Source organism: Cryptomeria japonica, chromosome 3 (genome assembly GCF_030272615.1).
Source record: "Cryptomeria japonica chromosome 3, Sugi_1.0, whole genome shotgun sequence".
NCBI lineage: Eukaryota > Viridiplantae > Streptophyta > Pinopsida > Cupressales > Cupressaceae > Cryptomeria > Cryptomeria japonica.
The window spans coordinates 236,704,846-236,728,897 of NC_081407.1; the positions used below are offsets into that span (position 1 = coordinate 236,704,846).

Below are 24,052 nucleotides of genomic sequence, written 5' to 3' on the forward strand. Positions count from 1 at the left end.
AATCATGCATACCATTATCATAATTAGCTTCTTGGATCAGTCCAGTTTAATCATGCATTTATCTAACTTGCACATCATATCATTTTAAATCCTCCGTCTTGGTGTATTCAAGTCACTAGGATTGCTCATCTAGATCTGAGAGAAAATCTACACTCGCATCTCTTAGGAGGTGATAGGTCGCTTTGTCATGGTTTATCTTTCATTTGATTTCAATTTACTAACCATAATTGTATTGATCTATTGAGTGTTTGTGTTGCAGCCGCAGGCACCCTACTTCACAACCATAACAATATATATATATATATATAATATATACATATACATATATATACATATATATGTATATATATGTATATGTATATATATATGTGTGTGTATATACATGTATTTATACACATATATACATACATATATATGTACATACATACATATACATACACATACACATACATATACATATACATATACATATACATATACATATACATATACATATGTATATGTATCTCCCTCTCTGTATCTCCCCTTTCTAGGTTTCTCCCTCCTTCCCTCTGTTAGGGTTTAGGAAGATCTAGAGAAACTACAAATTAACAATTATATGTATCTATACAAATACAAAAGATGAAGAAAAATGCATAACACAGATAACACAAAGATTTAATGTGGTTCACCCTGATAGGTCAATGATGAACCACTAGTACCAAACCGGTACTGAGAGGGTGGGTTGAATCAGTACAAACACAAATATAGTCAAAAATCAGTTTGACAACAAATGCTCCAAATGACTGACAAACAAAGATACCAGTAAAGAAAAGTGCAACCGGTAACATCCAGTATAGCTCAATCAGTCATGAACTGGTCACTCAATAAGCTTTCCTTTTAGCTCAATACTACAATATCATTATATTCTCATGCATAAACTAGTAAACTTAACCATCAGATCTTCACAACAATGAGTTCAATATGTTTTATAGACAGGCATAAAACATAGAACCTTCATGTGCTTAACAGGTAAAACAAAGCATCACAAGACCTAAGCATTTCACATGACACACATATTTTTCACGTGGAAACCCAACTGGGAAAAGCCATAGTGGGGATCAATACCCACAAGCTGCTTTTTGAACTCTTTAGAAGTCCGCTCTGTTAGGAGCCTTGTTCAGTTAAGGACATTACAATAGGTTTTGGTAAGAACCGATCCTGTTAAGGATCACCCGATTAAGGGATACCCGGTTAAGGGTTAAACCTGGTAGGGTCACCTTGTTAGAGGATTTCAAGAACTCAATAGCTAAAAGGATCTCCTAAGCTTCTCTAGCTTCCCAGAACTCATTAGCCTCGAGTTACCCGGTTAAGGGATTTGAAACAAGCCGGTTAAGACCACCTGATTTAAGGGATTTTGAATCAAGCCAGTTAAGGCTACCCTGTTAGGGGATTTTACAACTGTTGAAGTGGTTAGAGATCAACAGGTATTACAATAATCTGTTAATAGCACTTAATGCTAATGCAGATCTGTTTAGGCTCTTCTTTTCCTTCTGCACATTCACTTTGCAGGTATCTCTTCTCTCCTTTGGTCTGGCAAGAATCACGTATCACTTTCCTTGGATACACACTCACAACTTTTGCCAACAACCTCAAAAAGAAACCCAACATCGACCTTACAGAAAACATACAGGTCAGTAGCAAAAACCCTAAACCCTAAACCTGTTATGTTAAGCAATTCAAACGGTTTGATCCTGACTATTGAATCATCTTGTATTAAATGCAACAATCTTGAATCAATCTCAAGACATTCTCCATCATCCATTATCCACCATTTTCATGGCGGCTGATAACCCATCACGCGTTATCACCGTTTGACAGACTTCGCACATTCCTAAGGTAGATAGGAATAGTCATCTTCATGCAAGATCCTTCACGCACATAGAGCTTACATGGCAACACGATCTATCCTTCATCATACTGCTAACTCATCACACAAAGATCACCGATTGAGTCACAAAGACTTGAGGTACTCCAACCAGAAACCCCAAAGTGGAAGCTACCTACCAACCGGTAGTCATACAATGCTTCCATGTGCCGGTTCCCATAACTACATGCTGGTTCACCTTGAACAAATATGTCACTTCACTTTCCTTGAACAAATATGCCGCTTCATTTTGGCATACAAACTGGTTCATACATATGCCGGTTCCTCTCTCTTCACTTATCACATGTGCTGGTTCACACTATGTCTCATATTGACATCAGTGACAACATACAATATCATTATCTGTTCATGCTGGTTTACATAATGCCATGCCGATTCACATAATGCCAACAATCTCCCCCTTTGGCATTGATGGCAATATACAAAAGATATCTTCTCTGCTTCACATCTTCTTCATGTTTGCTGCAGATATCTTTTTGGTTCACTCCTTCTCCCCCTTTGACAACAATGCCAAAGTGGAGGTACAATCATCACTGTTCCATCATGCTGCTCCCCCTGAGGAGTAGCATCCTTCAACACACCAATCAATCAAAACTTTGTCTTTCTAGTACTTGACTGATGTGGAACAATCACTTTTAGTTCACCTCCTGAAGGGGTAATACCCCTAATTCACCTCTCAAATGCACAAAAGTTGTCTTTGGGAGAGGCTTGGTGAATATGTCTGCTAACTGTTCCTTACTGGACACATGCTCCAGTGCAATTTCTTTATTCTGAACCTTTTCCCTCAAGAAATGATACTTAAGCTCAAAATACTTGGTTCTAGAATGTAAAACCGGATTCTTTGATATATTGATAGCACTTTTGTTATCACAGAATATACTTGCCGGTTCAGATACAGGGATCTTGAAGCCTTCCAGTACATGCTTCATCCAAATTGTTTGAGTGTAGTTCATGAAGGCTGCAACATACTCCGCTTCTGCTGTAGACTAAGAGATACAACTCTGCTTTTTACTCATCCATGAGACCAGTCTACCACCGAGAAAGAATGCACCACCGGTTGTGCTCTTCTGGTCATCCACATTATCGGCCCAATCAGCATCTGTGAACACTTTCAGATTGAAATTATTGTTGTATGGGTACCACAATCCATAGTCAACTGTTCCCTTTAGATACCTAAGAATCCACTTGACTGCAATTAAGTGAGATTCTCTTGGACTCTTCTAGAACCTTGCAGTGATGCCAACTACATGTGCAATATCTGGTCTGCTATGCACTACATAATGCAACTTACCAATCATTGACCGGTATTCCTTCTCATCAACTAGTGCGGAATCATCCTCCTTTGTCAATTTGCAACTGGTCACCATCAGTGTACCAACCGGTTTGCTGTCTTCCATGCCAAAAGTCTTCAACACCTCTTTGACATATTTGGACTGAGTGATGAAGATTCCATCTTCCATCTGCTGGATCTGCAGTCCAATGAAGAACTTAATCTCCCCTATGAGTGACATCTCAAACTCTTTCTTCATCTCATCAGCAAACTCATGACTCATCTTGTCATCTCCACCAAAGATAATGTCATCAATGAAAACTTCATAGATCAGAATCTGATCTCCTTGAGACTTCAAGTAGATATTGCTATCTTCACTTGTTCTCTCAAATCCAATCTTCACAAGATGGGAATGTAGGCGCTCATACCATGCCCTAGGTGCTTGCTTTAGACCATATAATGCTTTATGTAGCCTACATACCATGTCACTGTCTTCAGATAGGGTAAACCCATCTGGTTGCTCAATATACACCTCCTCTTCAAGTACACCATTTAGGAATGCAGATTTTACATCCATTTGATATACCTTGAATCTCTTAAAAGCTGCATATGCAAGAAGCATACGAACTCCTTCCAATCTGGCTACAGGAGCAAAGGTTTCCCCATAGTCTTCACCTTCTTCTTGAGCATATCCTTTGCATACCAGTCTGGCTTTATTCCTAATCACTGAGCCATCCTCATTCAACTTATTTTTGAACACCCATTTGGTGCCAATGACATTTTTATGCTCTGGTCTGGGTACCTAGGACCATGTACCATTTTTCTCTATCTGGTCAAGTTCTTCTTCCATTGCCTTGATTCAATCTTCATCTTTATGAGCCTCTTTGAATGACTTAGGCTCAAATTCAGAGATCATACGTGAGTTTTCTCTGATCTTTCTTCTGGTAAGGATTCCTGCATCCTTATCACCTATGATCTACTTAGGATCATGATTCAACTTGACATACCGAGGAATGGTCTTAACTAGCTCTTCTTGCTTTTCTTCTTCATCCTCATCTTCATCAGTATCAGCATTCACCAGTTCAGGAACACTGTTATTGGTACTCGGTTGATTGACAACCGGTTCCTAGAAGGTTGCAACCGGTTCATTTACAACTTGCTCACTATTGGTTTCCTTAGTCTTCTCAGAGGATTCATCAAATCTTACATTGATGATTTCCATAATTCTCTGAGTTCTATTGTTGTAGCACTTGAAAGCTTTACTCTTGGTGGAATATCCTAGAAATATTCCTTCATCACATTTAGCTTCAAATTTGCCTTGATGTTCACTCCTCTTGATGTAACATTTGCTACCAAATACCTTAAAGTAGTTAACCACAGTTGTCTTACCGGTCCAATACTCATAAGGAGTTTTGTCCTTACCCTTTTTGATGAGTACCCGGTTCATAGTGTAGACTGTAGTGCTCACCGCTTCTCTCCAAAAGGTGTGAGCAACCTTTCCTTGGATCAACATGGTTCTAGCTGCTTCAACCATAGTCCGGTTATTCCTCTCTGCTAGGCCATTCTGCTATGGAGTCCCGGGGGCAGACAACTATCTCTTAATGCCAAATTCTTCACAATACTTGTTGAATTCACTTCCAGTGAATTCCCCTCCTTGATCATTTCTGAGACATTTGATCATTTTACTGCTTTCCTTCTCCCCTAATGCTCTAAAAGCTTTGAATTTCCCAAAAGCTTCAGACTTGTCTTTCAAGAATGTGACCCACATCATTCTTGAGCAGTCATCAGTGAGAATCATGAAGTACCTATCACCCTGCACACTTCTAGTTTTCATAGGACCACATAAATTAGTATGCACAAGATCAAGCAAGTTGTCAACAGTGAAAGATTTACATTTAAAGGTCGAGGAAGACATTTTCTCCAATTGACATTCTCTACACAAGGTATTATCCGGTTTGCTCAGCACCGACAACCCTCTAACTGCCTTGATCTTACTAGCCTTCACAATGTTATCAAAGTTCACATGGCAGAATCTCCTATGCCATATCCAGCTATCATCAAGCTTAGCCATAAGACATGTACTTATATTTGCATTCAGATGAAATAGGTTACCTTTAGTCTGGATGTTGGTGGCTACCAATTTACCATCTTTACCTTTGATTATGCAAACTCCATTCTTGAATTGCAGAGTGAGACCACTGTCATTTAGCTGGGCAACACTTAGAAGGTTGTGTCTGAGACCATCAACCCAGTACACATTGTCAGCACTACTCTTTCCATTCAAAGAGATGGACCCTCTACCTTTGACCATGCATGGTGCATCATTGCCAAAGTGAACCACACCACCATCATACTCCTCCAAGGATAGAAACTTGCTCTGGTCACCAGTCATATGGTGAGAATAGCCACTATCAATGATCCATTCATTGGAATCATCAAACCGAGAGACAAGAGCCTTCTTGTCTACCACATCTTCCTTTATAGCAACAAACACATTGTCTTCATTCTCTTCATCTTCTGATTCCTCATCTGTGACAGCTTCAACTACCACAAAACAATTTCTTCGGTTTCCTCCTTTGAATTTCTTGAACCTTTCCGGTTTATCCTTGATGTCACTTTTAGGATAGTTCATAGCAATATGTCCTATCTGGTTACAGGAGAAACATTTCAAAGGAAGCTTACCTTTGTATTTACCAGTCCCTTTTGGAAATCTCCTAGCAAGAAGAGCTTCAAATTCCATCAGAAACTCTTCATCCTTCATTTCTCTGTTCTGATTAGGTTCCCCACTAGCACTAGCCTCTTTTCCTTTTCTGGATGGTATAGCAGAAGCTTTAAAAGCTGATTCTATCTTTTGAACACTACCATCAAAACTATTCAGCTCATAGGCTGTCAGCTTGACTATGATGGAATCCAAGGATGCCTTAGACTTGTCTATTGATCTCAGCTCCTAAATAGCAACAACCCTTATTGCATAGACCGGCAAAAGGGATCTCAAGACTTTGCTTACCACATTGGAATCTTCTATTTTGCCACCTGCACTCTTTATTTCTCTAACAATTGTTTTGATTCTTATTCCATACTACTGAATGGTCTCTCCTTCAACCATCCACATGTCTTCAAACTTTCCTCTCAAACTCTCTTCCTTAGCCTGTTTTACATGCTCATCGCCACCATAGATATTTTCAAGAGCATCCCATACCTCTTTAGGATTTGTCTTGTCCTAAACATCAATAAATTCAATGTCAAATAGGCTACTGATGAGGGCTTCCATGACTTGCCCATTTTCTTGTATCTCTCTCTTTTGGTCATCAGTGAGAGTACTGGTAGGAACAACATATACATTTTCAACATAACTCCAGTGTTGAACACCCATGCTTTTGATGAATATCTTCATCCTATCTTTCCATATACCAAAATTTTCCCTGTTAAACTTTGGACCTTCCCTCTTCATCATTTGACTAGGATCTTTTCCTCAAGCGGTTAAGCTTACAACACAGAGGACTTGGAGTGCTCTGATACCAATTGATAGGTCAATGATGAACCACTAGTACCAAACCGGTACTGAGAGGGGGGGGGTGAATCAGTACAAACACAAATACAGTCAAAAACCGGTTTGACAGCAAATGCTCCAAATGACTGACAAATAGGGATACCAGTAAAGCAGAGTGCAACCGGTAACATCCAGTATAGCTCAATCAGTCATGAATCGGTCACTCAATAAGCTTTCCTCTTAGCCCAATACTACAGTATCATTATATTCTCATGCATAAACCAGTAAACTTAACCATCAAATCTTCACAACAATGAGTTCAATATGTTTTATAGACAGGCATAAAACATAGAACCTTCATGTGCTTAACAGGTAAAACAAAGCATCACAATATAGAAGCATTTCACATGACACACATATTTTTCACGTGGAAACCCAACTAGGAAAAACCATGATGGGGATGAATACCCACAAGCTGCTTTTTGAACTCTTTAGAAGTCCATTCTGTTAGGAGCCTTGTCCGGTTAAAGACATTACAATAGGTTCTGGTAGGAACTGATCCTGTTAAGGATCACTCGGTTAAGGGATACCCGGTTAAGGGTTAAACCCGGTAGGGTCACCTTGTTAGAGGATTTCAAGAGCTCAATAGCTGAAAGGATCTCCTAAGCTTCTCTAGCTTCTCAGAACTCATTAGCCTCGAGTTACTCGGTTAAGGGATTTGAAACAAGCCAGTTAAGACCACCCAATTTAAGGGATTTTGAATCAAGCTAGTTAAGGATACCCTGTTAGGGGATTTTACAACTGTTGAAGTGGTTAGAGATCAATAGGTATTACAATGATCTATTAGTAGCACTTAATGTTAATGCAGATCCGTTTAGGCTCCTCTTTTCCTTCTGCACATTCACTTTGCATGCATCTCTTGTCTCCTTTGGTTTGGAAAGAATCACGTATCACTTTCCTTGGATACACACTCACGACTTTTGCCAACAACCTCAGAAAGAAACCCAACATCGACCTTATAGAAAACATACAGGTCAGTAGCAAAAGCCCTAAACCCTAAACCTGTTAGGTTAAGCAATTCAAACTGTTTGATCCTGACCGTTGAATCATGCTGTATTAAATGCAACAATCTTGAATTGATCTCAAGACATTCTCCATCATCCATTATCCACCATTTTCATGGTGGCTGATAACCCATCACGCATTATCACTGTTTGACAGAATTCACACATTCCCGAGGTAGATAGGAATAGTCATCTTCATGCAAGATCCTTCACGCACACAGAGCTTATGTGGCAACATGATCTGTCCTTCATCATACTACTAACTCATCACACAAAGATCATCGATTGAGTCACACAGACTTGAGGTACTCCAACCGGAAACCCCGAAGTGGAAGCTACCTACCAACCGGTAGTCATATAATGCTTCCATGTGTCAGTTCCCATAACTACATGCCGGTTCACCTTGAACAAATATGCTGCTTCACTTTCCTTGAAAAAATATGCCGCTTCACTTTGGCATATAAACCAGTTCATACATATGCCAGTTCCTCTCTCTTCACTTATCACATGTGCCGGTTCACACTATGTCCCATATTGACATCAATGACAACATACAATATCATTATGCCTTCATGCCGGTTTACATAATGCCATGCCAGTTCACATAATGCCAACACACCCAAGATGGGCTACATCCATAGAACGTAACCATCCAATATTTTCTTATTATCTAGTAAATCAATACAACACCATTACAATACCCTTTTACACTCCAACCTCTTATAACAAGCAATTTTTAGGGCAACACTCAAAGTCGGTTATTTTTTGCTTTTTTTCAAAGTTTTTTTTTAACAAGAAATGGAAAAAAAAAATTCTTCAGGGGCTATGCCCTCAAACCCCTGCTTACCCCTTCTCTAGGGGTTTACCACCCTCAAACCCACACTCAAGGCCTGGACCGACCCTAAACCCCGACTAGGATACATAATGAGTGTACAGTACTTGCATGATCAGTCGCCACATATCAACAATATCCCACTTGGAGACTGATCAAGCTCCACACCAAACACCCTCTCCATATCTATACCTCTCCATCCATGTATCATTAGACACCTCTATCTCACCCTTTAGGTATCTCACCTCTCTATCTGTTCCATCTCCCTTTATGAACTCTATTCATTGTCTCTCTCCCCTCACCTCTTTATCTCCCCTAGTATCTAGACCGATTACTCTCCCTATCTTCTCTCTCTTTCTCCCCTCTCTCCCCCCTCTCTAGGTCTCTCCAATACTCTCTCTCTCTCTCACCTTCCCTCCTTATCTCCATATATAACCTTTCCTCCCTCTATCTCTCTTCTCCTCTTATTATTTCTCTTCACTCTCTCTGTTCTTGTGATCACTACCTCTCTCCTCCCAACCTCTCTCTCTCTATTTCCCTACTTCTCTCTTTCCTTCGATATTTACATCTCTACCTCTCCATATTTGTGTCATTACCCACCTCTCTCTCCCTCTATCTCCCTAACCTATATCTCTCCAACCTAGGTCTCTCACCTCTCTCTTCCTAGGCTCTATATCTCTCACCTCTATCTCTCTCTCCTATCTAATTCTTTCCTCTCCATATCCTTACCACTCTTTCTCTCTTTGTGGACTTATTTGTCTTATTTTATTCTCTCTCTCCTCACCTCTCTCCCTTTTCCCTCTCTAGATCTCATAGTCACCCCCTGTCCATCTTTCCCTCTCTCCTTAGCTCTCTTTCTCTTTATTCCCCCCTCTCTCCTCATGTCTTTCCTTACCCTCTCTAGGTCATTACCTCTCTCTCCCTTGTATAGGATTTAGATAATGGGTTGTAGGATATCAGGTTTAGGATACAAGATTGATAGTACATAGGGTTGATGGTATTGTTGATCATAATGATACTCCTCTCTCTCTCTCTCTCTCTCACACACACACACACACACACACACACATCTATCTCCCCTCTCCAGGTCTCTCCCTCCCTTTCTTCTTCTCTCCCTCTCCATCCACCCTCCCTCCTTATCCTCATATCTATCTCGCTACCCTACTCTCTCTCCATTGTCTAGGTCATCATTTGTCCCTCCCAACCTATCTCTACTCTTTAGGTTTCTTGCTTTTGATGCAGAGCCTTGTGTCAACTTATGACACCCTGACACAAGATTCCACATACCCAAGTTGACTAGTTCAATCCCCAATACACAAAACAACACTTAACTGGTTTATTCCTACTAGCCCTTCAAACCGGTATTTGCTCATTAACTCAAAACTTTCCAAAACACTTAACCAAAAAATTACATTTCCTAATACCCTTTTGGGAGTACAATAACATATGTCAAAATCAGGTATGAATCCTTTGGACAAATTGTACGGACCGGTACTCTGCAACTTTCCAACTAGGCCCAATTAGCCCATGTTTCCAAAGAAACTACCAGCATATCAACTCCCCTCAATTCAAAACCTTGAAACAGACTTAATAGATATCTCCAAACATCAATTTTTCTAGGTTTCATGAGGTTCCATGCCAATCTATCCAACCAAAAACTTAACCCTTGTTTTGAGGAACCCACACCTAGGGTTTTCCTGATCTCTCACTTCCGCCCACTTCTAAACCCAACCAAAGGATCCAAAATGTTCTATCCACCATAAAATATTACCCTTATTAAATGAAAATACTCAGACTAGTACATGGCACCTATTGTACACTCTTCAACATGCAACTTTTCCATAATTTGTGATCACCACTTCTTCATTTCACTCTTCCCTGCAACCAAGTCAACATAAGAGACTATAATACATTGTATTAGACTCATTCCACAAGATACAACAATTATATAAATCGGAATGAGTCCATTTTCACATAGTGACCCTCAAAACTGTCCCCTACAGTAGTATTTAGAACGGTCAGTATAAATGGATCAAATTTGAGTGTAAAACCTTCAATAATAGCACCAAATGAATTTATTAACCCTACTCCATCTTGATATTCCTATGATCAATCCATAATGAAGAAAGAAAGAGAAACCTCAGTCGCAAATAAAAGCAGATTTAACAAGCTTTTGCAGGAAACCATGAGGTTTTATTATCAATTTGTCACTCTTACATTTGAATCTGTGTCTCTCTCATGCATTTGGCATTCAAACCAATGTTTAAATACATTTACTCTCATGATAACCAATAACCACCTTTTAGGATTTACATCCCTAATTTGTTGTCAACTTGACACTTTTGGTTGTCAATTGACAAGTTTTGATCTTTCTTGCTACATGACTCAACTTAATCATCCCATTACATCAATATGGTCATATGAGACCTTATGAAGCTCAAAATTATTATTAAACTCCTATTATACCCACTGAACCCCATTACATGCTCATTTTGACATCCCTTTGCCCACATGACAACTTTTGACAACTTATTACAAAATGACTCAATACATGAACAATATTACTTCAAATTGCATTATTAGCCATGATTACAATATCAAATGGTTATTTTAATATCATAGACCTAAAATCTCATAAATCTTCATTATGGCCTCATGGTGGTCAATCTTGTCTTGGGTGCTCGTGCACCATACTCCCAGGGGTTTAAAATTTCCAAATCCCTTGGAAATGCCTGCAAAACAAAACATTAGAAAATAAAACATAGATCTCATCTTGACTTTGGGCTTGTACTTGTCCTCCTTCTACAATCAGCTCCTTGCTTTTATTTTATCTTCACTTTTGGTTTGTCTCCCATTAGTAAAAGTAGCACTACCTGCTGTCCTTTTCTATCCATAAGCAACTTCATCATGCTCAACATCATTAATATTGCTGCATACAACTACAACCCAATCAATTTCATCACCCAAAGAAATTTCTTTGTCTTGGCAACATCAACATACTCAATCTCCATGCTTGGGGAATAAACTAACGCTTTGGCCTTCTCATGGCCTACCACCATCATTTCTTCAGCCTTAGTCTCTTTCCTGGAGACCATCTCATCATTCTCATGCCAATCCTCTTGGCATACCAACTCATCATCTATCTTCATGGATACATCAATAGCCTCACAACTTGTTGTCATAGGAGTACTTTGTTGTTTTGTACTGTTTTTCACTCTCAATGGGCATTATATAGTCCCAATCATGACTACCTCATCATTCTCAAGCCCTTCAAGACTTGAATCCTTTTTGTTATCACCATCATCTTTGTCTTCCATCTCTTTCTCAACTCTTAAAACCTCTTTTTCCTTAGGTTCATCATCTTCCTCACAAGCTAACAGCTTCTCTTTTCTCTCTTACCCTTCCAATGGACAACTTACTTCTTCCTTAACATCTTCATCCATGAAGTCTTCTTCTGCATCTTCAAAATCTTCTTCTAAAGCCTCAAGTCCTTTGTTCATCTCTTGGAATTCCAAGTTCCATTTTCTCACTTCTTGATTCAATGTTGCTATCTCTTTATCAAGTTTCCTTTGCCTCTTTCTCTTTTTCCTTTACTCCTCTACTTGCAAATGTTTTCTTAACACTTTCATCTTTTCTATTCTTCTCCTCAACCAACAACAACCTACAAGGACCTAATTCATTGCTCTGATACCAATATGATGCAGAGCCTCGTGTCAACTTATGATACCCTGACACAAGATTCTACATACCCAAGTTGATCGGTTCAATCCCCAATACACAAAACAACACTTAATTGGTTTATTCCTACTAGCTTTTCAAACTGGTATTTGCACATTAACTCAAAACTTTCCAAAACACTTAACCAAAAAATTACTTTTTCTGATACCCTTTTGGGAGTACAATAACATATGTCAAATTCAGGTATGAATCCTTTGGACAAACTATATGGACCAGTACTCTGCAACTTTCCAACTAGGCCCAATTAGCCCACTTTTCCAAAGCAACTACCAACATATCAACTCCCCTCAATTTTAAACCTTGAAACAATCTTAATAAATGTCTTCAAACATCATATTTTCTAGGTTTCATGAGGTGCCATACCAATCTATCCAACTAAACAGTTAACCCTTATTTTGAGGAACCCACACCTAGGGTTCTCCTAATCTCTCACTTCTAGTCACTTCTAGACCCAACCAAAGGACATAATCCACCATAAAATATTACCCTTATTAAATGAAAATACTCAAACTAGTACATGGCACCAGTTGTACACTTCTCAACATGCAACGTTTTCATAATTTGTGATCACTTCTCCTTCATTTCACTCTTCCCTACAACCAAGTCAACATAAGAGACTATAATACATTGTCTTAGACTCATTCCACAAGAAACATCAATTACATAAAGTTGAATGAGTCCATTTTCACATAATGACCCTCAAAATTGTCCCCTACAATAGTACTTAGAATGGTCAGTATAAATGGATCAAATTTGCATGTAAAACCTTCAATATTAGCACCAAATTAATATATTAACCCTACTCCATCTTGATATTCCTATGATCAATCCATAATGAAGAAAAAAAGAGAAACCTTAGTCACAAATAAAAGCAGATTTAACAAGCTTTTGAAGGAAACTGTGAGGTTTTATTATCAATTTGTCACTCTTACATTTCAATTCGTGTCTCTCTCATGCTTTTGGAATTCAAACCAATGTTTAAATACATTGAATCTCATGATAACTGACAACCAACTCTTAACCACCCATACAACCAACTTTTAGGGGTTACATCCCTAATTTGTTGTCAACTTGAAACTCTTAGTTGTCAATTAACAAGTTTTGATCTTTCTTGCTACATGAATCAACTTAATCATCCCATTACATCAATATGGTCATATGAGACCTTATGAAACTCAAAATGCTTATTAAACTCCTATTCTACCCATTGAACCCCATTACATGCTCATTTTGACATCATTTTGCCCATATGACAACTTTTGACAACTTATTATAAAAGGACTCAATACATGAACAATATGACTTCAAATGGAATTATTGGCCATGATTACAATATCAGATGGTCATTTTAACATGATAGACCTGATATCTAATAAATCTTCATTGTGGCCTCATGGTGGCCAATCTTGTCTTGGGTGCTCCTGCACCACCTTCCTCCCACTTTACCTCTCTAATTATCCATCCTTCTATCATTACCCACCTCTCTCTATCCCCCTCTATCTATTTACATAATTTGTACCTATCTATGTCTCTCACCTCTCTCCCACTATAGGTATCTAACTCATCCCCCCTTACCACTCCCTTTATGAACTCTCTCTCTCTTCCCCCCCATTCACCTCTCTATCTCCTCCTTCCCTAGGTACCTTCCGTGTTTTATTCTCCCTTAATACTCTCTCTCTCTCTCTCTCTCTCTCTCTCTCTCTCTCTCTCTCTCTCTCTCTCTCTCTCTCTCTCTCTCTCTCTCTCTCTCTCTCTCTCTCTCTCTCTCTCTCTCTCTCTCTCTCTATCTAGTATAGGGTTTAGGGAATATGGTGGTGGAAATGATAATCCTAGGGAAGGGGATAGAGAGGTGAAGGAAGAGAGAGAAGAGAACAAGAGAGTATATAAAGGGAGAGTAGTAATGGGGGAGGGAGATAAATAGGGAGGGTACATATAGAGATGTGAGAGACCTAGAGGGGGAGAGAGAGGTGAGAGACCTAGATGGGAAGAGAGGGGTGAGATAGATAAAGATGGATAGAGGAGAGTTTGTGACTTAGAAGAATGGGAGAGAAGAGGAGGGAGAGAGAAAAAAGAGAAAGCAAGGGCTAAGGAGGGAGTGAGGGATAGGTATACATGGTGTGAGATACCTATAGAGGAGAGAGGTAGATAGGTGAGGGAAAAAGAGAAGAAAATGATAGAGAAGTTAAAGAAGAGAGAGAAAGGGGTAAGGAGGTCGAGAGAGGTGGAGAGGGAGGTAAATTATTATAGAGGGGAGAGATGTAGTGGTGAGAGACCTAGAGCTTGGGGAGAGATATTTTGGTAAGTAGATAGGGATGGAGAGTTAAAGAGGGAGGGAGGGAAAGTATTAGAGAGAGAGAGAGAGGGAGGGGGTGGGAGGGAAAGGTAGTGATCAAGAGAATGAAGAGAGATAGGGGAGAGAAATAATAAGAGAGAGAGTGCGAAGAAGAGAGAGGGAGGGATGCAAGGATAGAGATGGGGGTAAGGAGGAAAAGAAAGGTAGAGAGGAAAGGAGGCCATGAGGAACTGAAATGTAAAACCACAACTATACATCATCAATCATAAAATCTAAACTATAAGCCTTAATAGAGATATGAGATTTGAGATAGAGAGAATTGGAGAGGGAGGGAGAGAAATAGGGAGGGGTTAGATAGACATACAAAATACATAGAGGGGGAGAGAGAGAGGTGACAAACCTAGATAGCGAGAGAGTGAGAGGGTTGAGATAGCTGAAGGAAGACAGAGAGAGGTTGGTAATGAGATATGAATGGATATGTAGAGAGGTGGAAAGGGATAGAGGGAGAAACCTAGAGAGGAGGAGATAGGGTGAGATGGAAATTTGATGATGTAGAAGGTGGAGAGAGAATAAAAATTAGTAGAGAAGGGAGAGAGATGGGTGTAAGGAGGGAGAGGAAGATAGAGGGGAAGGGGAGAGAATGGGAGGGAGATACCTTGAAATGGAAGGGAGGGATAAGGGGAGAGATGAAAAATTAAAGAGAGAGAGGAGTAAGAGGGGATTGTAGGAGAGGTAGACATGGAGGGAGTGAAAGACCTAGGGAAGGAGAAGATAGAGAGGGGAGGGGAGACAGAGGAGAAGGAGAGAGATTAAAAAATAGATACGACTAAAGGGGGAGGGAGATAGAGTGGGGGAGAGAGGGAGAGAAATAGAGAGGGGAAAAATAGATAGGTGAGAGAGATAGAGGAGGATAGAGAGGGGAGATACCTAGATGGTGAGAGAGAGACAATTGAGATAGATAGAAGGGGATAGAGAGAGGTGGGTAATGATACATGGATGTAGAAGTAGATAGGTGGAGAGGAAGGGAGCAAGAAACCTAGATAGGGGAGATAGAGGTGATGACCTAGACAATAAAGAGAGAATATGAGAGGAAGGGAGAATAATAGAGAATAGGGGAGTGAGATGGATATGAGGATATGTATAGATGGTAAGATAGAGAGGGAGAGGGGAAGAAAGGGAGGGAGATACCTAATAAGGGGAGGGATGTAGAAGAGGAGAGACAAAATAAGAAAAAGAGGAGTAAGAGGGGATGGATGGAGAGGTAGAAATGGAGGGAGTGAGAGACCTATGGAAGGAGGAGATAAAGAGGTAGAGAGGTTCATAAAGGAATATAGGGTTAAGGGGGAGGGAGAGAGAGGTAGAGAGGGATACATTTTTTGAGGGGACATATAGATAGGTGAGAGACCTAGAGGGGTAAAGAGATGTGAGAGACCTAGATAGTGAGAGAGGAATGAGATATACAAAGGGGGATAGTGAAAGTTGGGTAATGAGGCCTATATGAAAAGGTAGATAGGTGGAGAGGAAGGGAGAGAGAAACCTAGAGGGGAGAGAGAGAGAGAGAGAGAGAGAGAGAGAGAGAGGGGGGGGGTTTGGGATGAAGAGATGATGACCTATACAATAGAAAAAGAGAATAAGAGAGGAAGAAATAATAAGAGAGACTGGGGGAGGGAGATAGAGACATAGAGAAATAAAGGAAGGGAGAGAACTAAAGAGGGGAGAGAGGAAGAATAGAAGAGATAGAAGAACAAATAGAGGAGGAAAAGGGGATATATGAAGATGTATACATGGAAGGAGTGAGAGACCTAGGGAATGAGGAGATAGATAGGTTTGGGGGGAGAGAGAAGAGAAGGAGAGAGTTCATAAATTATATATAAGGCTAATGGGGGAGGGAGAGAGCTAGAGATTGGAAAAATAGACATGTGAGAAACCTAGAGGGGAAAAGAAAGGTGGGTATAGAAATAAGGAGGGAGAGGTAGTGAGGTAAAGAGGGAGGGAGGGAGAGACCTATATATGGGGAGAGAGAGGATGAAAATGACAGGTAGTGATCAAGAGAATGGAGAGGGAGGGGAGAGAAAGAATAAGAGAGTGAGAGAGAAGAAGAGAGAGGGAGTGAGTCAAGGATAAAAATAGGGGCAAGGAGGAAATGAAAGGTAGAAATGGTTGGATATCCTTAGAGAGGGGAGAGAGAGGTGAGAGATACAAGAGAGGGAGAGAGATAGGTCTAGAGTTTGGGGAAGATAAAAAAGTGAGATACAAAGCTAAAGAATGCTAATAGGAGCATGTTGATTACTAAAAATTGATTGTATAAATATTTATATGATCCATTGAAACCTAGACTCTACGTTATAACTCCTATAGAGCTGAAACCACTCTCAAACATCCTACCAATATATATATGAAATATAACTTAAAGTATAAGAAATTAAAAAAAGACATATTGAAATGTGACTTATACTTAAATGTATGTATTTTTCTTTAGGGATTGAGTTTAAGTCGTGTCAAAATTTGAACATTTGCCCATTCACAACCTATCCTACAATATTCTAATCTAGAACATTTGGCATCTATCAAATTTAACGTGTGTCAAATAGGGTGAACGCCATATTTGGTGTGCACCAAATTTAGCACATGCCAAATAGGGTAAGCACCATATTCGACGTGCACCAAATAGTGTGAGGACCAAATTGTTTGCATTGGAATACACCAATCCTTTGGGTTGGATTGTAATTGGGCGTCCAACCCAAAGGGATGGACAACCATTTTAGGCTCGTGACATGTTTTAATCAAAAGATTAAAAATTTTCACATATTTTTGGTCATGTTATCCATCTAGTTTGCACATGTTTTAATGCAAATTAAAAAAACACCATAGAGGCCTTAAGCTCTCTCTTAATTATCCAACCATGCAATATGTTTCACATTTTGATTTTTTTAAGGTTTTCATATTTAATTTTTTTTGTTAGTGTGTCCATTTTTGGTTAAAAGCCAACATGTACTATTTTGGGTATAATTTTCTACACATTCATCAAATTTTGCAAAAAAATCATTTTTAGAAACTAGACTATTTTTACAGACCTTGAAAAAAAGTTTTGATTTTCAATTAGTTTTCAACGATTTTATGGGGGAGAACCCTCAAATTTCTATTTTTTTGTGATGTTTCCACTTTGAAAGTTAGTAAAAAATCATATACTCATTAAAAGATTATTTGAAAAAATACAGCATAAACTACAAGTTGCTAGTTGATTTCTCACTGAACCAGTTTTAAAAATTATAAAGAAAAGGTAACATTTTAGGGGGGGGCGGGGGCCACAAGATATGTTATGTTATGTTTTTTGCATAAAAATATTACCATTTTTTGTGTCCCTCCTTTTTGAAACCCTTAATCTCCACCATTTTCAAAAAAAAACATTAGTTTAGAAAGTAGACTCAAAGAACTTTGACTCTTGTTCTTTTTGCATCTTCAAATTTGGAGTGAAACTGTAGCATGTCACAAATTGTACACCCTTGATTAGAGTTGTCCAAATTCACACTTAGGTTAGGACCCGCCTTAGTGTGTTGCATTTGCATTATGAAATTTCTGTAAATAATTTCATTATTAATTTAATTAAATAGAAAATCCTCTCTCATCATTCCACATACTATAAAATTGGGCCCTTAACCCTAAATGTGCCCCTTTTTATTTCATCTTCTTTATTGAATTGATTAATTAAATCTTAATAAAGTCCTATTTTGATCTTCAAAGCTCATTTTCGCATATCTAAACACTTTGGGTTGACACGTTGAGCTAGATTTGATTTTGTAATCACAATGCCTTGGATCCCTAAAATTTTGGAAAAAAGTTGGTTGGATTGGTGTGGGGGCATCACATTGATCCCAACTTTTTATCTCTGAATTTCAGGATCATATTTTGGTGGTATTGTTTGTTTATTAATCTTCAAAACTATTTGTAGCATAGTGACATAATGGTTAAATGTTTGCATTTGTATTTTATAATTATCAAGGTGAAACATTCATATAGAATGTTGTTTAATTGACATTAAGGATGTTTGTTTTACATACACAAAATGGATGTAGGCAATTGTCTAAGAGTGCATCAATTGTAACTTTGCAAAGAGTATCCTTCTAATGTGATTGATTGTGTATTTATCCTATCTTAGACTATTCAATCTATTGCATATCTTTTATATTTTTTTCTAGTTAATCAAAGAGTTTTTGGAAAAAATTAAAAACGATGATGTTAATGTACAATCATGGCTAATTAGATTTAAATGAAAACAAATAGTTTATATATTTATTTTGCAGTGTTCAACTTTGTCTTCAATGATTAATATATTCTCAATTAACCACTACTTTATCTTTCAATAACTACTTTATCCTATAGTAACCATATACAGGAATTTGACACAATGCGTCTCTTGTTAATAATGTCATAATTTGATTGTTAAATTATAATATTGAGATTCTTCAAAATTAAGATCCTATTAATAACTAATTACACAATTAAAAACTACAACAATAGTAACACGGATTTTGTATTTTCAATTACCCATCGTGTTACACATGGTCATTTGTACGAGTTCTTCAGAATAAATCGTTATCTGAAATCACAAAGACTTAAGGAAATCCAAAACTTAAAAAGAGTTTGACTAGGAGAGAAATTCTAAACCAGAGTAGAATTTAAATGAACAGTCTGAATCATTATGAGTCGAGTTAATTTGGAATGCTCCGTGAAATTTCGGCAGACCAAGGAGGTTCCCTCCTTGACTTCAGTTGGATACGTTAATGATAGGCACCCAAATCCAAAGTTTTAACAGCCCATTTTCAGGTCTGCAGTACAACTTGAAATGTTTAATATAGAAAACGACTGTTCAAAGTTGGACCAGGACTGAAATGTATCTACCTGCAAGGAGTTACTTGAAAATGACGCTTTTTATTTGACACAGACTTTGAGTCCCGCCTCTCGGCATTTAAAACGTCGTTGACGAATTTAGTGCACAATATCCAAGAATTTGATCGATCCATATATTGAAAAAGTTCACATTCAACTTTGAAACGGGTAACAGCAGACAACAATGATGCTCCTCCCTAATTACACGACGACAATGTTTAAACAATATATGTGACTGTACTATTACTTTTTTGACTTATTGAAAAGGATTTAGTATTTAAAGAGGCGTTTGTGTGATAAATTACAATACAACTTGGGCGTCTGAGCTTTCTTGCAGATAAAGATCAATTAAGTTTTTGAAAGAGAGCTTTCTGTAAGAGATTCCAACATAGTTTGCGGATTTCAAATTCTTTTGGTTAAAATGAAGATCATCATATGTGAAGAAAACAACTGCCTTAGTGCAAGTTTTGATAACGTTAATGATAGTGAAACAAGTCTGTCTAAAATGGCAACTTGCAGTTTACATGGGGAAGATTCGCCTTATTTTGCTGGGTGGGAGGAGTATCGGAATAATCCATATGATGAAAAGCTCAATCCTTTGGGGGTTATCCAGATGGGCCTTGCAGAGAATACGGTACGGCAAAACATCCCAAATCATATTTTGTTTATATTTTGAGCAGTGAAAAGTATTCTTATTTAATAACATTAAATTTCTATTAAGTTTTTGAATTTTGATATGTAAATATTTCTATTAAAAAAAATTTTCAGATCATATTCTATGATTCAGTCTTCCCACCATTTTAATTACATAATAAGCTGCAAATTCACTTTTCAGTTTCATGCTTCAGATTTATCATGTAAACAATTTCATCTTAAATTAGAATGTTGCCGACATTAGGTTTTGTTTGGCAATGAAAAATATTTCTATTTAAAGATTTAATATTATTGAAATTGATTTTTTATTTTTTATTTTGACTGTTTAAACATTTTTTATTTGAGACTATACTCTGAAAGCATTCTACTGCGTATAAGTTCCTGTAAAATATTTCCATCTTAAGTTGGAGGAAGATTGAGATTTCTGCTGAAAATTATAAGAAAGGATATACTTGCAATAAATGTCGTTAGAGGTGTGAAAATTTAACGCTCAATTCTTCTTTGCAGCTCTCATTTGATCTGATGGAAGAGTGGTTGATAAAACACCCAGAGGCAACAATTACTTCCGAACAGAGTTTGGGTTTATTTAAGGACTTGGCACTCTATCAGGATTATCATGGATTATCAGATTACCAATAAATTTCAAATATGGGATGGATTTAATTGTTTTTCATTTGAATTTTGAATTGGTTGACTTATAACTTAAATGATTGTATTTTTTTAATGAGTTTTGTGCATCGTTATTACAGGCTATGGCAAGTTTCATGGAGGCAATGAGAGGAAACAGAGTGAAATTTGATCCTGACAGGATAGTAAATGCTGCTGGATCAACTGCAACTAACGAGGTGCTAATGTTCTGCCTTGCTGATCAAGGAGATGTCTTCTTAGTACCATCTCCTTATTACCCTGGGTATGTTAGCGTTTATAGATATGAGGATTACCTTATTGAATGAGGATTAAACTTAATAAAGAATCTGCGGCATATTACATAGGGTATTATTTACTTTGTATGTTTGTTTTTAATTTTCTAAAGATGCCAACAATTCTTTTCTAAATTTGTTCTTTTGGCTGTAGTTTTGATAGAGATCTGAGGTGGCGCACAGGAGTAGAGATTGAGCCAATCCATTGTTACAGCTCAAACAACTTTCAAATCACCAAATCTGCAGTAAAATCAGCATTCAAGAGAGCCCAAGATCTAAAGAAGAAGGTGAAAGGAATTCTCATAACAAATCCCTGCAACCCATTGGGCACACTATCAAGCGCTGACACATTGAAAATGCTGTTTGCTTTTGCAAATGAGAAGAAAATACATCTTGTTTGCGATGAGATTTACTCAGGCTCAGTCTTCTCTTCTCCAGAGTTTCACAGCATTGCAGAGATTGTTGCCCAAGAAAATTACACCCCAGATAATGTGCACATTGTGTACAGTTTATCAAAGGACATGGGTCTTCCAGGCTTCAGAGTTGGGACAATTTATTCGTATAACGATACAGTAGTCACGGCGGCCAGAAGAATGTCCAGTTTCAGCATGATTTCAACTCAGACTCAGCATTTATTGGCCATTATGCTTTCAGATCCAGAATTCGTTAATTATTATATAGCTGAGAATAAGAAGAGATTAGAAGAAAGACATAGATTGATTGTTTCAGGGTTTGAGCGAAGTGGCATTAAACACTTGGAAGGGAATGCAGGCCTTTTCTGTTGGGTAAACATGAGTCATCTACTTCCATCAAATGACTTAGAGGGGGAGCTAAAATTATGGAAGGGAATTTTATACGAGGCCAAACTGAATATATCTCCCGGATCTTCATTCAAGTGCATGGAGCCTGGCTGGTTTCGAGTCTGCTTTGCAGAAATGAATATATCCACCATGAAAGTTGCATTGGAGAGACTTCAGAGTTTTTCCAAGGAAAACAAATCCATGCATTAACCTTTGCTAATTGCATAATTTCAATCAAGGATATTCTGATCTTGCAATTAAAGTGTTTCTCCTAAGCCTATTCTTCCACAAAATATCCACCATGAAAGTTTTGTGGAAAAGAATTCAGAGATTTGTCAAGCAACACAGTGCCACCCATTTGCCTATTCTTTCACTTCTCAAACAAATTTTGAGGTGGTTCTATGAATCTGTCATATGTTATATTTTTTTATAGCCTACCAATAAAGCTCAAACAAGCGTCTCAACTAACTGAAATCTATCATTAACTATTGTATACACTAACATGCGAAAGTCATAAGAGATATGCTCAAGAAACATTGAGACTAATACCTTACAATTATTGACATACTAGAATAAATGAGATTGAGCGGTATAGCTGCATGTAATCTTGGAAATATATTACAAGTCAAACCGTACAAAGAATACCTATGGGACAAGGTGATAGACAAATAGAGAAACTTCTCTATCCTTTGACATACACATCCTTGATAAAATAATAGTCTTATTTTAACTAATATCACGCTCCTTACTTAGTTGCATTGCAAAATGCATTAGTTTCATAATTGTTAAATGTTATTATGGTTAGCTTTTTTTTATAAATCTTGGGGAATCTCGTGATTCAACAACCCCACTACATCAGGATGTTACTTGAGGTGATTCTAGTCCCCAAAAGATGCCTACACAGACTCAAGTAATACAACTAGCAAACAAAAATGGTCAATGAGAGTTTAACCTTGGACCTACATGGACAAGCCCAAAGCCTTAGCACCTTACTACCCATTTGAGCTAGTGGGTCTCCCCACTATGACTAGCATGTTTATCAAGAAACATGTAATAGGAAGAGAATGGTCCTACTGCTCCACGTTGTCATACACTTCTTTCATAATTGGGATAGACTGTGATGAGCTATTAGATATGACATCAACAAAAATGGTAAAACAAACATGTGTATGATGACTAATATTTTCAATTATTATAACAGTATCACAATGACCAATCTTCTTAATTGAATAAAGGAATAAAGATGAAGCCTTAAGATTATATGACATGGAGAAATATACATGACTATAACCATAGTCTATGCAAAGAAGAGAGAATATTAATGGTCCAAAAACTAAGAGTATATCGACATAGTGGGCTACATTAACTTGATGTTGAACTTCATGCAAACATTGCAACCTCATATCATTTTTAGTATACATATGTTCTAAGAAAATGATTTGTACTTGGGTGTTCTATATTCATCCTAAAGAGAAGACACGTAGACTTCATCAAAGAGATGGTATCCATCTCATTTGTCTATGTACTATAATCACTTATAATTGGCAACCAACATATAGTATTATTATGAGTGCTAATAAAATTTCTTAGATATAAACTATATATGAGGTCCAACACATCACTTACATCATCAAATGAGAATTTGGAAACATGGAAAACTATAAATGAAGTGTTATGAAATTACAAAGTCGATTGAACCATTTCCCAGTTAACCCTATGAGACAAAACATGCATTTGGTATTAAATAGTAAACATAATGCAAAGATCAAAGGAATACTACAATATTAAGCAAGATATACCTTATTAAACCCTCAAGAGCCTAAAAATGGCCTCTAAAAGAATCCACACTCACTATATTATTCAACAAAAAAATATTATAATATACTTTTCGAGTCTCAATGAATACTTCTAAAACATTAAGCCCCTCCAATGCATCTTGCATGTGTTTATGAATAATGAGAAACCATGCAACCACACATCCCATGTAATACATCACATGCACACTCTAACATAGAGCTCAATACAAATAAAATCCAACCTTAAAGGTTATGATAGCTAACTAGTGAACCAACCAAGCTCAACCATTAAACATGTTCTTACTTTTATAAACTCAATCTCACATGGATAAAAAATTTGGTATTGGAAAAAAAATGAGCATATGAAATTTTTGATGCCAA

At 37.7% G+C, this 24,052-nt stretch overlaps 1 protein-coding gene across 1 annotated transcript; it reads left to right on the forward strand.

Annotated features, from left to right (window-relative positions):
• Window positions 1–20,003: 20,003 nt before the first annotated feature.
• On the forward strand, window positions 20,004–22,085 carry LOC131074336 (1-aminocyclopropane-1-carboxylate synthase 8-like). Its single transcript, XM_059217282.1, has 4 exons — window positions 20,004–20,135; window positions 20,663–20,790; window positions 20,901–21,065; window positions 21,230–22,085. Exons 1-4 carry the CDS (start codon window positions 20,007–20,009, stop codon window positions 22,083–22,085), a joined length of 1,278 nt encoding a protein of 425 aa, XP_059073265.1. The 5' UTR covers window positions 20,004–20,006.
• Window positions 22,086–24,052: the final 1,967 nt, after the last annotated feature.